We start from the raw sequence: 12,914 nt of genomic DNA, 5'->3' as shown, positions 1-12,914 counted from the left end.
TCCTTGTGTCCTTACGTGGTTTTCACAAATGCGCTTTGGTCTGCTGTATGGTATTTCATCCTGATCCTTTAACAAGATCTAACCCATCACCTACAGCAGGCACACGGTTTTCTGCTTCTGCTCGCTGTGATGACTTCTCCTAGGACGGCGTATCTGTCTTGGGGTCCATCTCAAGCACTTGCCTGCCTTTCTTTTCTTAGCTCATTCTCCCTGAGAAAGTCTTAGTCCACCTTCCCACACCCCAAACTCTGCACACAGGCCTGGGATGCACCCCAAATGGTCTGTGATATACAGAATTTCCCAGCCTTTTCTCTCTCCTCAGGGATCTCCCACCATACTGTCAGCCTCTCACCCATGTGACAGTCTCCAGAGGACGTTGATTCATCTGTGCTAGAACAAATAGGGCTGGGATGTGGCTCAGTTGGTAGACTGCTTGCCTGGCATGCATGAGACCCTGGCTTTGACCCGAGTACTGGATAAACTGGGTGTAGTGGTACCTGCCTGTTATCCAGCACCGGGAAGGTGGAGGCAGGAGGATCAGGAGTTGAAGGTCATCCTCAGCTACATAGTGATTTTGAGGTAAACCTATACTACGTGAGACCCTTTTTCTAAAAAATGAAATAAGAGCCGGGCAGTGATGGCGCACTCCTTTGATCCCAGCACTCAGGAGGCAAAAGCAGGCAGATCTCTGAGTTCGAGGCCAGCCTGGTCTACAGAGTGAGATCCAGGAAAGGCACAAAGCTACACAGAGAAACCCTGTCTCGAAAAACCAGAAAAATAAAAAATAAAAGAAGAGAGACTACTATAGCGAGGCGAGGCCCAGCCCTCTTCTGACACTCCTCAGCCCTTTCATCTTGGTTCTTGGGGAGAGGCCTGCCTTGACCCGTTTCTGTGTTGTCTCCTGGACCTCAGAGCTACACCTGATCTCCACACCTGTGTGCGCCTTTTTGCTTGCTTGCTTTCTTTTTCTTTTTCTTTTTTTTTTTTTTTTTTTTTGAGCTGAGGATCGAACCCAGGGCCTTGTCCTTGCTAGGCGAGCACTTTACCACTGAGCTAAACCCCTAACCCTTGCTTTCTTTTTGAAGGCTGTATTTATTTTGCATTTTATGCTCGTGTGTGTGTGTGTGTGTGTGTGTGTGTGTGTGTGTGTGCGCGCGCGCGCGCGTGTGTACGTGTGTGTGCGCGTGCATACACGTTGGCCAAGCACTTGATATTGAGCCATGACCATGGGCTCCATACAGTTTTGTAATCAAAAGGAAAATCCATGTTGATTAGAAGCCTAAGCTTCCATTTTAGGTCTCTGCTCCTTTTCTCCTATGGAAAACCTCCCGTGGGTGCAGAGGTCGGGCTCAGCACTGTGGGAGCATATCCTCAGTGTTATAGACTGGCTGTTCCTTGCAGCACATGAAGAGACTCTTTGTTCCCAGTTCCCATTCCACTGACTGCCTACCTACTGTGTGCTGAACCCCGTCTATCTCTCCACCTGGCACCCCAGAGGCTTTCCTTCTGTTCCCCTCCTCTTTGCCCTCTCCCACACACTTTTCTTTCACTAGTGAGTGTTGGGAGGCCTGCCCTGGGATGGAGTCCAGACATACCTGTTTTGTTCACCTGTCCTCACTCCCACCTCAGGCTCTGGCCCAGAATTTGACAGTCAGAAAGGAGTCAGGGCTCAGAAAGGACAAGCCACCTGTCCAAGGTCACTCTGCCAGGAAGCAGCAGAGCCAGCCTGGACCAGTCTGTTGCTCCTCTCCAGAGCTCAGGACCTTGGTCCCACCTAACTCCATGATGGGTCTCTCCCACAGCCGCAGCAGGAGTCAGGACAAGGGGTGTCTATAGGGATGATAGTAGCCCCAGGACCCAGGCCCTGCTGAATGAGCTGGGGTAGCATGCAAAGGAGGGGCAGGAGACTGGGCTCTGCCACTTGCCTTTCAAGTCCTTGACCCATATTTTATACACATGGGCATATTTCCTGCAGTCTCTGCTCCCTTCCAGACAGGAAAACAGAGACTCTAGACAGCCTTCAGGTCCCTTCCTGAGAAAGGTTCTACCCCCATGTACCCATCCTGTCCCTCTACTGTTCTCCCTTCACACCCAGGGGCACCCAAGAGAGCTCAGGTGGGGCTGCTCATTGGAGTGGCCCTGGGGATGTGGATTGTCTGGGCTGCACTGTGCGTAGGTGTGCAGTTTGCTCTTAAGCCTGTGTGTGAATTGGGCACATGGTGTAATACTGAGCCTTAAGGAAGAAGCAAAGTGTGTGCTGCATGTCTACAATCTGAGCCCTTGGGAAACTGACATATGAGGATTGCTGAGTAGAGGTGAGTCAGGACTACATAGTGAAACCATGCCTCAAAAAAAACAATCTTTTTAAAGAGAAGAATAGAGGCTGGAGAGATGACCTGGCAGTTAAGGCTCTTGCTCCTTTCCCAGAGAATCTGAGTTTGGTTTCCATGTCAGGTGACTTAGAACTAACTGCCTGTAACTCCTGCCTCCTCTTCACTCGCCCGCCCTCCCTCTCTCCCTCTCTCTCACCCCCCCCCCCTCTCTGCAATGGTTTGAATAAAAATAGCTCCCATAAGCCTGGCAGTGGTGGCACACGCCTTAATCCCAGCAGCTGGGAGACAGAAGCAGGTAGATCTCTGAGTTCTGAGTTCAAGGCCAGCCTGGTCTACAGAGTGAGTTCCACAACAGTCTGTACTCCACAGAGAAACCCTGTCTCGAAAAACCAGAAGTCAGTCTACAATAGGTTACAACGTGGTGAACCCTGAGGAGTTCCAGTTCAGGAAGGGATAGCATGATGACGGGCAGCAGGGCAGAGCTACATGACCTCCAGACTTAGAACCGTCAGGTTTGTGGAGATGGATAGACACAGGAGCTGCCAGTGTTTGGGGGACTGGAGGAGTCGGTGACTAATGATCGGAGTTTCTGTTTTGCAAGATGAAGAGGCTGTGCCAGCAGATGGTGCGGACAGCTCCACTGCTTCACACCACTGGCCAGACACAGGCATGAGACAATGGCTACATTTATGGTAGTTGCATCTTTTCACGTCCCAAAGCCAGCTGAGAAAAGCCATGGGCACTACAGTGGATTCTGACCTGGGCCCCCTCCCCAGCCTCTGCATGAAGAGCTGCTCCCAGTGTGCTGGAGGGTACTGCACCTCACCACTCCCTATAGCTCCAGTCCCTCCCTGAGGCAGGAAGTGGGAGGGGTCACCCCTGGCTGGCCCTACCCAAGCCACATCCACCTGAAACTGCTTGCCCACCACACCCAGGTCCACACCCATCCCTGCCCACTCCCACCCCGTCTCTGTTTGAGAATGCTGTGCCAAAGAAGCGTCTGGCCCCAGAGGTGAGGGGTAGCTGGCCATGCCAGCTCAGCTGCAGAAGTGATAGGACTTTCTACTCAGCTCACCTGCACCAGGCTGAGGCCTCCTCTGGGAGCTAGTCCTCTTTCCTCTCAGCCTGGGGTTTACCCACCCGCTGGCCTGAGGGGGGCCACTTTGGATGTGTTCATCGCTCCCACAGGGCCTCGCCAAGGGCTGAATAGAATCCAGGATGAACTTTGAGAAGGGGAGGAGGCAGGTGGATGAGCATGAGTGGACTGAAGTGTCTCCTTCTTCAGGCAGCTGGCTGGTCTGACCTCTCAGAGCCTGGGCTGCCTGACCTGCATCTTGGAGCCTGGCTATTACTACCTTGCTGGGCACACAGCTGAACTTGTCTTTCGTAAGGAGGCTGGATATTCCCCACGAACTGACAAGCTCAGCTTCTCACCAGAAATCAAAGGAAGTACTGTGGAGTGGAAGCCACGGCCAGCCGGAAGCTGCTCCTTCCCCAAATGACTGGCTTTCTTCCCTTCAGGTCTCCTGAATGAGCGGGACAGGATGCCTCACTCCCTCAGGCCCAGTCTAACCACTCCCCCTCTCCAGTCTTCAGCTGCCCTGGAATGAGGCCTTGGAGGCAGAAAAGATACCCTGTGTGGTTCCCAGCTGGAGGTCAGCTGTGTGATTCAGCCCAGCCTCTCCAGCTCACCCCTGTGCCCCTCTCCCAGGGGTGTGGGTGGTGTACAAAGCCAGCTGGTCATTAGAGGGCCTTCCTGTGGGATAGGCACTCCTCCCCGCCTGAGAGTCCGGGCCTCACCAGGAGAGCTGTCTCTGGGTGGCTGCCGGTATTGTCTGCTGGCCCTGAGGTGACCTAAACAATGGGAGCCCAGGGTTTGGGTCGGGGAAGCTGGACACCTTTGAGGGTTTCTTCAGCACCTCCTGTACATGGGACCCTAGGCAAGAGGAGGGTAAACTCCATAGAGCAATGAAGTCTGAGCTCAGCCAGGAGGAATGGGGCAATGTTTTACTTGATTAAAAAAACTCCATTGGGCAGATGTTGTTGGGCAGATGTTTTACCTCCCTGAAACTCTATTTTCCCCTATCTGTGGAATGGGCTAAAGGACAGGCAGAGAGATTCCAGCAGAGCCAGTGTGGGAGGAGCCTGTCCTGTCCTGTAGCTATTGCCAGCTCTACTAAAGGCCCGATGCCTCCTGCCTCACAGCCATCCTCAGGTGCCCTCAAGAGACTGGCTGGGAGCATTTAGCACTCACTTGTGGAGAGGATTCCACAGACAGACTGTTACTGCTGTCATGATCAGAGTCAGTATGAAAATACAGTAGCTCGGTCCCCTCCCCAGGGTGTCCCCCTCCTCTTCCAAGACAGCGAGACCTACCTAACACAGTATTTAAAATTGGTGTGAAATGTAGATTCTGGTCACGGAAATACTGGTTAAGTAAAAGCGCAGTTTTACTTTTTAAAATGGGGGTGGTGACGTAGCCCTTGTATAGCACGCAGGAAGTTGTGGGTTTGATCCTTAGCAACTCATGAACTGGGTGTGGTGGCTTAGGGAGAAAACTGGATCAGAAGTTCAAGGTCATTATGCTGATGAGTGTGAGGCCAGCCTACAGCTGTATAAGACCCTGTCTCAGATGAGACCAAATGAGAAGTCAAGGGAGCTCCCAGTCAGCGTGTGCACTGGGCAGCTGGGCAGCCGAGTAAGCAGAGCCTTTTCCTATCTCATGCTTTTCATATCTTCCCAGATGCCCCCTAGCGAACTTCCAGGGATACCTGCTTCCTGCACCCCACTCATTACAGTTCATCCTCCTTGGCAGCGGGTTCAGGGATACCAAGGATCCCTTCCACCCGTGTTTATGGCACAGGCTGGCTCTCTCTGAAGCAGCTTCTGGTCCAGCATTTCTCAGTGGGCTAACCACTTGGGGCACAGAAACCACTGTAGATTCCCAGGCTTCCTGAGTCCAGGCAGATGGAGCTCTCTGGGGAGACTGGCCTGTACTTGCTGTTTACAGCCCCTTCTCCCCACACAGGTTATTCATGGGAAGTTACACGTAAGCCTCCTGTACTCGTATCTCTAGGGCCCTCACTGGATCTGCTGTCTGTCCCTACAGCCCTGTCTACACCCACTGTGTACAGACTTACACATGTGCTTTGGGTTCTTTTGTTTCCAGACAGCATTTCCCTGTGTAGCTTTGGAGGCTGTCCTGGAACTCGCTCTGTAGCCCAGGCTGGCCTCGAACTCACAGAGATCCGCCTGCCTCTGCCTCCCGAGTGCTGGGATTAAAGGCGTGCGCCACCGCTGACCAGCTCCAGTGGTGGAATTTTTATATTCTTCCCTCATCCTTGGGGATCCACAATTGTGAATCTGCCTTGTGGTAACTTCCTCTCATGGGTCTCTTTCAGGGTAAACCATGATCCCGGTGACAGAGCTCCGCTACTTTGCGGACACGCAGCCAGCATACCGGATCCTAAAGCCATGGTGGGATGTGTTCACTGACTACATTTCCATCGTCATGCTGATGATTGCTGTCTTTGGGGGGACATTGCAAGTCACCCAGGACAAGATGATCTGCCTGCCATGTAAGTGGGTCACCAAAGACTCCTGCAATGACTCCTTCCGGGGCTGGGCAGCCTCCAGCCCCGAGCCCACCTACCCCAACTCCACAGTGCTGCCGACCACCGACATAGGCCCCACAGGTATAAAGTATGACCTAGACCGCCACCAGTACAACTACGTAGACGCCGTGTGCTACGAGAACCGTCTGCACTGGTTCGCCAAGTACTTCCCCTACCTCGTGCTCCTGCACACCCTCATCTTCCTGGCCTGCAGCAACTTCTGGTTCAAGTTCCCACGCACCAGCTCCAAGTTGGAGCACTTTGTGTCTATCCTGCTCAAGTGCTTCGATTCGCCGTGGACCACAAGGGCCCTGTCAGAGACAGTGGTGGAGGAGAGTGACCCCAAGCCAGCCTTCAGCAAGATGAATGGTTCCATGGACAAGAAGTCGTCGACAGTCAGCGAGGACGTGGAGGCCACTGTGCCCATGCTGCAGCGGACCAAGTCACGGATCGAGCAGGGCATCGTGGACCGCTCAGAGACAGGCGTGCTGGACAAGAAGGAAGGGGAGCAGGCAAAGGCTCTGTTTGAGAAGGTGAAGAAGTTTCGGACTCACGTGGAGGAGGGGGACATCGTGTACCGCCTCTACATGCGGCAGACCATCATCAAGGTGATCAAGTTCGTCCTCATCATCTGCTACACTGTCTACTATGTGCACAACATCAAGTTCGATGTGGACTGCACCGTGGACATCGAGAGCCTGACAGGTTACCGCACCTACCGCTGTGCCCACCCTCTGGCCACGCTCTTCAAGATCTTGGCGTCCTTCTACATCAGCTTGGTCATCTTCTACGGGCTCATCTGCATGTACACACTGTGGTGGATGCTGCGGCGTTCCCTCAAGAAGTACTCGTTTGAGTCGATCCGAGAGGAGAGCAGCTACAGCGACATCCCGGATGTCAAGAACGACTTTGCTTTCATGCTGCACCTCATCGACCAATACGACCCGCTTTACTCGAAGCGCTTTGCCGTCTTCCTGTCTGAAGTGAGTGAGAACAAGCTGCGGCAGCTGAACCTCAACAATGAGTGGACGCTGGACAAGCTGCGCCAGCGTCTCACCAAGAACGCCCAGGACAAGCTGGAGCTGCACCTCTTCATGCTGAGTGGCATCCCCGACACTGTGTTCGACCTGGTCGAGCTGGAGGTCCTGAAGCTGGAGCTGATCCCTGATGTGACCATCCCGCCCAGCATCGCCCAGCTCACAGGCCTTAAGGAGCTGTGGCTCTACCACACAGCAGCCAAGATCGAGGCTCCTGCTCTGGCCTTCCTGCGTGAGAACCTGCGGGCACTGCACATCAAGTTCACCGACATCAAGGAGATCCCCCTGTGGATCTACAGCCTGAAGACGCTGGAGGAGCTGCACCTGACGGGTAACCTGAGTGCCGAGAACAACCGCTATATCGTCATTGATGGGCTCCGGGAGCTCAAGCGCCTCAAGGTGCTGCGGCTCAAAAGCAACCTGAGCAAGCTCCCGCAGGTGGTCACGGATGTGGGCGTGCACCTGCAGAAGCTTTCCATCAACAACGAGGGCACCAAGCTCATCGTCCTCAACAGCCTCAAGAAGATGGTGAACCTGACGGAGCTGGAGCTGATCCGCTGTGACCTAGAGCGCATCCCTCACTCCATCTTCAGCCTCCACAACCTGCAGGAGATCGACCTCAAGGACAACAACCTCAAGACCATCGAGGAGATCATCAGCTTCCAGCATCTGCACCGCCTCACCTGCCTTAAGCTGTGGTATAACCACATTGCCTACATCCCCATCCAGATCGGCAACCTCACCAACCTCGAGCGCCTCTACCTGAACCGCAACAAGATCGAGAAGATTCCCACCCAGCTCTTCTACTGCCGCAAGCTGCGCTACCTGGACCTCAGCCACAACAACCTGACCTTCCTTCCCGCTGACATCGGCCTCCTGCAGAACCTCCAGAACCTGGCTGTCACAGCCAATAGGGTGAGTGGTCTGCCACGGGATGGCCTGCCGGGTGGGTATTCAGGAGAACTAGTGCCTCGGGACAGTGGTGGCTTCTGAGGTTGAGGTCCTCACTTGTTTCTAGAAACTCGGATGCTTGTTCAGGAGCCAGACTCCCAGGCCTCACTGCAGATCTGCTAAATCAGAATCTTGGGCTGTGAGTCTGTCCTTGTCACATAAGCTCAGGGTTCTTGCCACGAGAGTGGTGTGGTCAGGCAGGGCCTGTGTTTCAGGGCTGTACAGAACACAGGAATCCCAAGACCAAGGTTCTCATGGAGTGGGGTGGTGGGAGGTAGGTCTTAACCTGGAGTTTGTGGTATCTGTCTCCCTCGGCTTGTCTCCAGTGAGATTTCGGGCCGAGGGGCCAGCTTGGGTCTCCTCGGCAAGAGAAGCTCTGAGGGAGGGCCCTCTCTTTTCGGTGTTGGGCGGTGGAGAAAAGAGTTGGGCTTAAATGGAATGGCTCGTCCCCACCTGCTTTTCTGGAGAAGAAATTATGCAGACTGGGGCCTAGCATTGTGGGAAGCAATGCCCTTGAAACTGTAGGTGGCCTCTGTGTACCAGCTCTTTGTGTGACTGGAAAGCTCCCCCCAAGCAGTCATGGGGCAGTTAGATTGGGGTGGAGGGCAGGGCACTTGTGTGGCTTGTGGTCTAGCCTCCAGGGGAAACCAGGTTGCAGCCACTGATGTTGGGCGGGAGGTTCCGCTGTACTCAAGGCCTTTAGGATGTCTTCCTGTCAAAGGTGGGGAGCCTGAGGTTAGGGAGCAGGCGACAGAGCTAGAGCACCAATTCAGCCACTGCCTCTGTGCCTTTAAGTTCTGCTGGCTTGTGAGTGACCTCGTGGCGGTGGCCTTGAGCAGGTGTGACACCGCAGCCCTTTCTCCCAGCCCCAGACTTGGAGGACAGTGGAGCTAGCTCAGGACTCACCTCGACGTGGCACAAATTGGTGATGGCTTAGGTGCTTCCTCCCTTTGCTGGTACATACCTTTAGTGCAGGGTATCCTCCATGTCGGAGGGATTGGGACAAGCTTTATTTCCCCACCCCGGCATGGCTTATGTATATTTGAGAGTATTCAAGGATGATGGCCCAACTCTGGTTGTTTTCACTATAGTGGGACCCATTGAAAAGAGGAATTGGATGTCCGTGAAGGAAAAAAAGAGCGAAACCAAAACAAGACATGTTTGGAAAGTACTGCCCAGGCCAATCCCTTCTATAATGTGGGGCGGGGTACCAAATGGCTCCCTGCGGCGTAGTTGGAGCCTGGTTACTCCAGGGAGTTGGAATGGACTCTCCATCCTCACCCTGAAGTGCCTGCTATGCTTCAGGTGCTGGGCCGGACTCTCCTACAGGGCTCAGGAAGGTGTGGGACAGCTTCCAGCCTTGCCTTTTCTCGTCCTCCACCCCCGGGTTCTCACACCAGGCTTGCCTGTTAGTGTCATGCCTGCAGGCTGAGGTCACCCCTTAGGAAAGGAGCTGGCGCAGGCATGTTGTCCTTTAGGAGGAAGGAGACCCTCTGACACCCTGTTAAGCACATTGCTTAATCATATCCTGTCCCCACCCTCGAGAGTACCCAGAGAAAGGCCTTTTATAGGAAAAAATGTGCTTGGACCAGTTATAGACAGGCAGGGCCCTGCTGGATTTGAGACTACAGTAGGGTGGGCAGTGAGGTGGGAAGCTTGAATTGCACAAGGCTGCTAGCGACAGAAGTGGGGACGAGTTTGGGAGAGCCTTTGAAGGGGGAGTCATGGGTCCCCCATTGGGGAGGGAGTGTAAGGTTTTCTCAGGGCCTGAGAGGTGGTGCGGGTCTTCAAAGGAATGAAGAAGTGTACGTCCTGTGTTGGCCCTCAATGAATTGTCCTGAGACTTCAGAGTCATCCTTGCTGTGCTCCAAGATGAAGAGGAGTCTTGAACTTTGAGGTGAAAAGCGAGGTTAGCTTGGAGCATACGGCTCCTTCTGCATGGCGGGGAGGGGGGTGTCAGTGAAAGGACAGATGTGGATCTAGATTGTGACTGGCCAGAGGCCAGGCTAGGCAGAGGCTAGGTTATATGAGCTCAGAGGGAGCACTTATCCAGATGGTGGTCAGTAAAGTTGAGGAGCCATGGAGGAGGGAGCAGCCCAGAGGCTCCTGGAAGGGTCATCTTTCCTGAAGACCAGGTGGACCTGAGGTCATTGCTAATCAGGGAGCCACTGAGGTCTCCTGAAGAGACAGGGTAGATGCTATTCAGGGTGACTGGGAACACCTTTAAACCTTCGGTGGACTAGGGACAGGTCTAAAGGTTAAGCGTGGCCATGGCCAAGCTACCAAAAGGACCTGCACTCTTTCTTCTCTGAGGCCTAGGGAGAAGTGCTTGATGGCAGAGTGGTGGTGGTGGGATTCTGGGGAGGGGACTTTCAAGAAGTGATCTCTGGAAGCACAGACCAACTCTAAGTAGACCTGACTTGGCCACTCACTGGCCAGAACCATTTCTACTGCCCTTGACTGTGTGTCATTGGAGGTCAGAGGATGTGTGGTGGTGGAGGAGGCAGGAAGGCAATGTGGCTATTCTGGGAAGGCGCTGCTCCCTGGGTCCTGCAGGGCCCACTTCCCATCTGTGCTTGACTTTCATATCCCTGAACTTGACTCTGTAGCCACCTTACCCCATCCCTGGCCATAGCAGAGGTAGTTTTGGATACCCAGGTCAGACATCTCCTTGAACAAATCACTGTGATCCTCCTGTTCTGGTGACTGAGGCTGTAGCCACACTCATTTCCCTACTGAGAAAACTAAGGTGCTCATTGGAGACCAGAACCTATGAGGTTAAGGTCCAAGACTGAAGAAAGGTCCTGAGTTAGGAATGCTGGAGATGAGAAGGATTTCTAGTACAAGCTTTGTGTTTCAGAAATGGGGAAGCTGGGCCAGGTGGTGGTGGCGCACGCCTTTAATCCCAGCACTCGGGAGGCAGAGGCAGGCGGATCTCTGTGAGTTCTAGGCCAGCCTGGGCTACAGAGTGAGATCCAGGAAAGGCGCAAAGCTACACAGAGAAACCCTGTCTTGAAAACTAAACAACAACAACAAAAAGGAATGGGGAAACCGAGGCCCAGGAGGGCAGGAGGCTTTTGTCCTCTCCGGAACAGAGCACTGTATCTGACCAATGAGAGCGTGGTCCTTGTTGAGTGGTGGCAAAAAGCAGTGCTTGCATCCTCTCACAAAATGACCGTGCGATCGGACAGGGTGCCGGTCACCTCTCCTTTGCAGGAAAATGGGAACAGTGGCAGGATCCCTGAGAGTGGGCCTTGTACAGGCTACCCAGTCCCTGCTTGGGAGTAAGACCTAACTCCCCACGTGCCCATTCTTTTGAAGGTGGCAATTTTCAGACAGGTGTGGTAAGAACCAATCTAGCTGATTGCCCACAGAAGGGCAGGAGAGAGGCTGCATTCCCGGGGCTCTTCCTGCATACCCAGGACACTTGGGGTGGCTCTAGTGTAGCTCCACGATTTGCACCTTGCTCAGCCACTGCTGTGGATAGTCACCAGCATCACTATTGAACCAGGTTCAGATGTGGCATCACCTCTTAACTGCTGAACTTCATGACAAGTCCACGTCTTCAGTTCCATGTTCTCTAAAATAGGAAGCGTTCAGAGCATTTACTGGTGGCTTTGAACACGGAATAGGTTAACAGTGTCTGTGCTGAGAGCTAGAGCTCAGAGGTTAAGTGTGTTTGGTGCTCTTCTAAGGACGTGAGTTCAGTTCTCAGCACCCACATCAGACAACTCACAACCACCCATAACTGCAGTTCTAGGGGACCCAGCACCCGATTCTGATCTTCTCAGGCACCACCCAGCATAAATAAATCTTTTTTTTTTTTTTTTTAAATGGGGGTGGTGGTGGTGGTGGTGACTGGCTGGAGAGATGGCTCATTAAGAGCACTGGCTATTCTTCCAGAGGTCTTGAGTTCAATTCCCAGCAACCACATGGTGGCTCACAACCATCTGTAATGGGATCTGGTGCCTTATTCTGACATGCCTGCATACATGCAGACAGAACACTACATAATAAACAAACAAACAAATCTTAGAGAGAGGGGTGGAGAGGGAGAGAGTTGTTTTTTTGTTTGTTTGTTTGTTTTTTTTTTTTTTTTTTTTTCCGGAGCCGAGGACCGAACCCAGGGCCTTGTGCTTGCTAGGCAAGCACTCTACCATTGAGCTAAATCCTCAACCCCGAGAGATCTCTATTAAAAACTTAAAAAATACTGCCAGGCCATGGTGGTGCACACCTTGAATCCCAGCACTCAGGAGACAGGCAGGTGGATCTCTGTGAGTCCTAGGTCAGCCTGGTCTACAGAGCAAGTTCCAGGCCAGCCAGAGAGCTGTTACACAGAGAAGCCTTGTCTCAAAAACAAAACAAAGCAAAAACTTGAAAAAATACCAAGGTGCCGGGCAGTGGTGGCGCACGCCTTTAGTCCCAGCACTCAGGAGGCAGAACCAGGCAGATCTCTGTGAGTTCAAGGCCAGCCTGGTCTCCAAAGCGAGTTCTAGGAAAGGCGCAAAGCTACACAGAGAAACCCTGTCTCAAAAAAAAAAAAAAAAAAAAAAAAGAAAAAAGAAAAATACCAAGGCTGCATAGTAAGACCCTGTCTCAAAATCATAAAATAAGAGAAATAAGGACTGGAGAGATGGCTCAACGGTTAAGAGCACTAGCTGTTCTTCCAGAGGTCCTGAGTTCAATTCCTAGCAACCGCATGGTGGCTCACAACCATCTAATGAGATCTGGTGCCCTCTTCTGGCATGCAGGGATACATGCAGACAGAACACTGTATACATAATAAATAAATCTTTTTTAAAGCTATTTTTTTTAAGGTTTATTTATTTATTATGTATACAGTGTCCTGCCTGCATGTATCCTTGCAGGCCAGAAGAGGGCACCAGATCTAATTGCAGATAGTTACGAGCCACCATGTGGGTGCTGGGAATTGAACTCAGGACCTCTGGAAGAGCAGTCAGTGCTCCACCACTGAGCCA

At 52.8% G+C, this 12,914-nt stretch overlaps 1 protein-coding gene across 3 annotated transcripts in view; it reads left to right on the top strand.

The window, feature by feature from the left end:
- Lrrc8a (leucine rich repeat containing 8 VRAC subunit A) overlaps window positions 1-12,914 on the top strand; it is a 28,391-nt gene that overhangs the window by 13,029 nt on the left and 2,448 nt on the right. For all 3 annotated transcript variants that reach the window (XM_036184991.1, XM_036184989.1, XM_036184990.1), the window contains exon 3: window positions 5,735-7,899. In XM_036184991.1, the coding sequence (XP_036040884.1) occupies window positions 5,743-7,899 (2,157 nt within the window). In that variant the 5' untranslated portion in view covers window positions 5,735-5,742. The remainder of the gene's footprint in view (window positions 1-5,734; window positions 7,900-12,914) is intronic.

Source organism: Onychomys torridus, chromosome 4 (genome assembly GCF_903995425.1).
Source record: "Onychomys torridus chromosome 4, mOncTor1.1, whole genome shotgun sequence".
In the NCBI taxonomy this organism is placed as follows: domain Eukaryota; kingdom Metazoa; phylum Chordata; class Mammalia; order Rodentia; family Cricetidae; genus Onychomys; species Onychomys torridus.
Note: the sequence above shows the minus strand (reverse complement) of the source record. Positions and strands in the feature narration are given on the sequence as shown.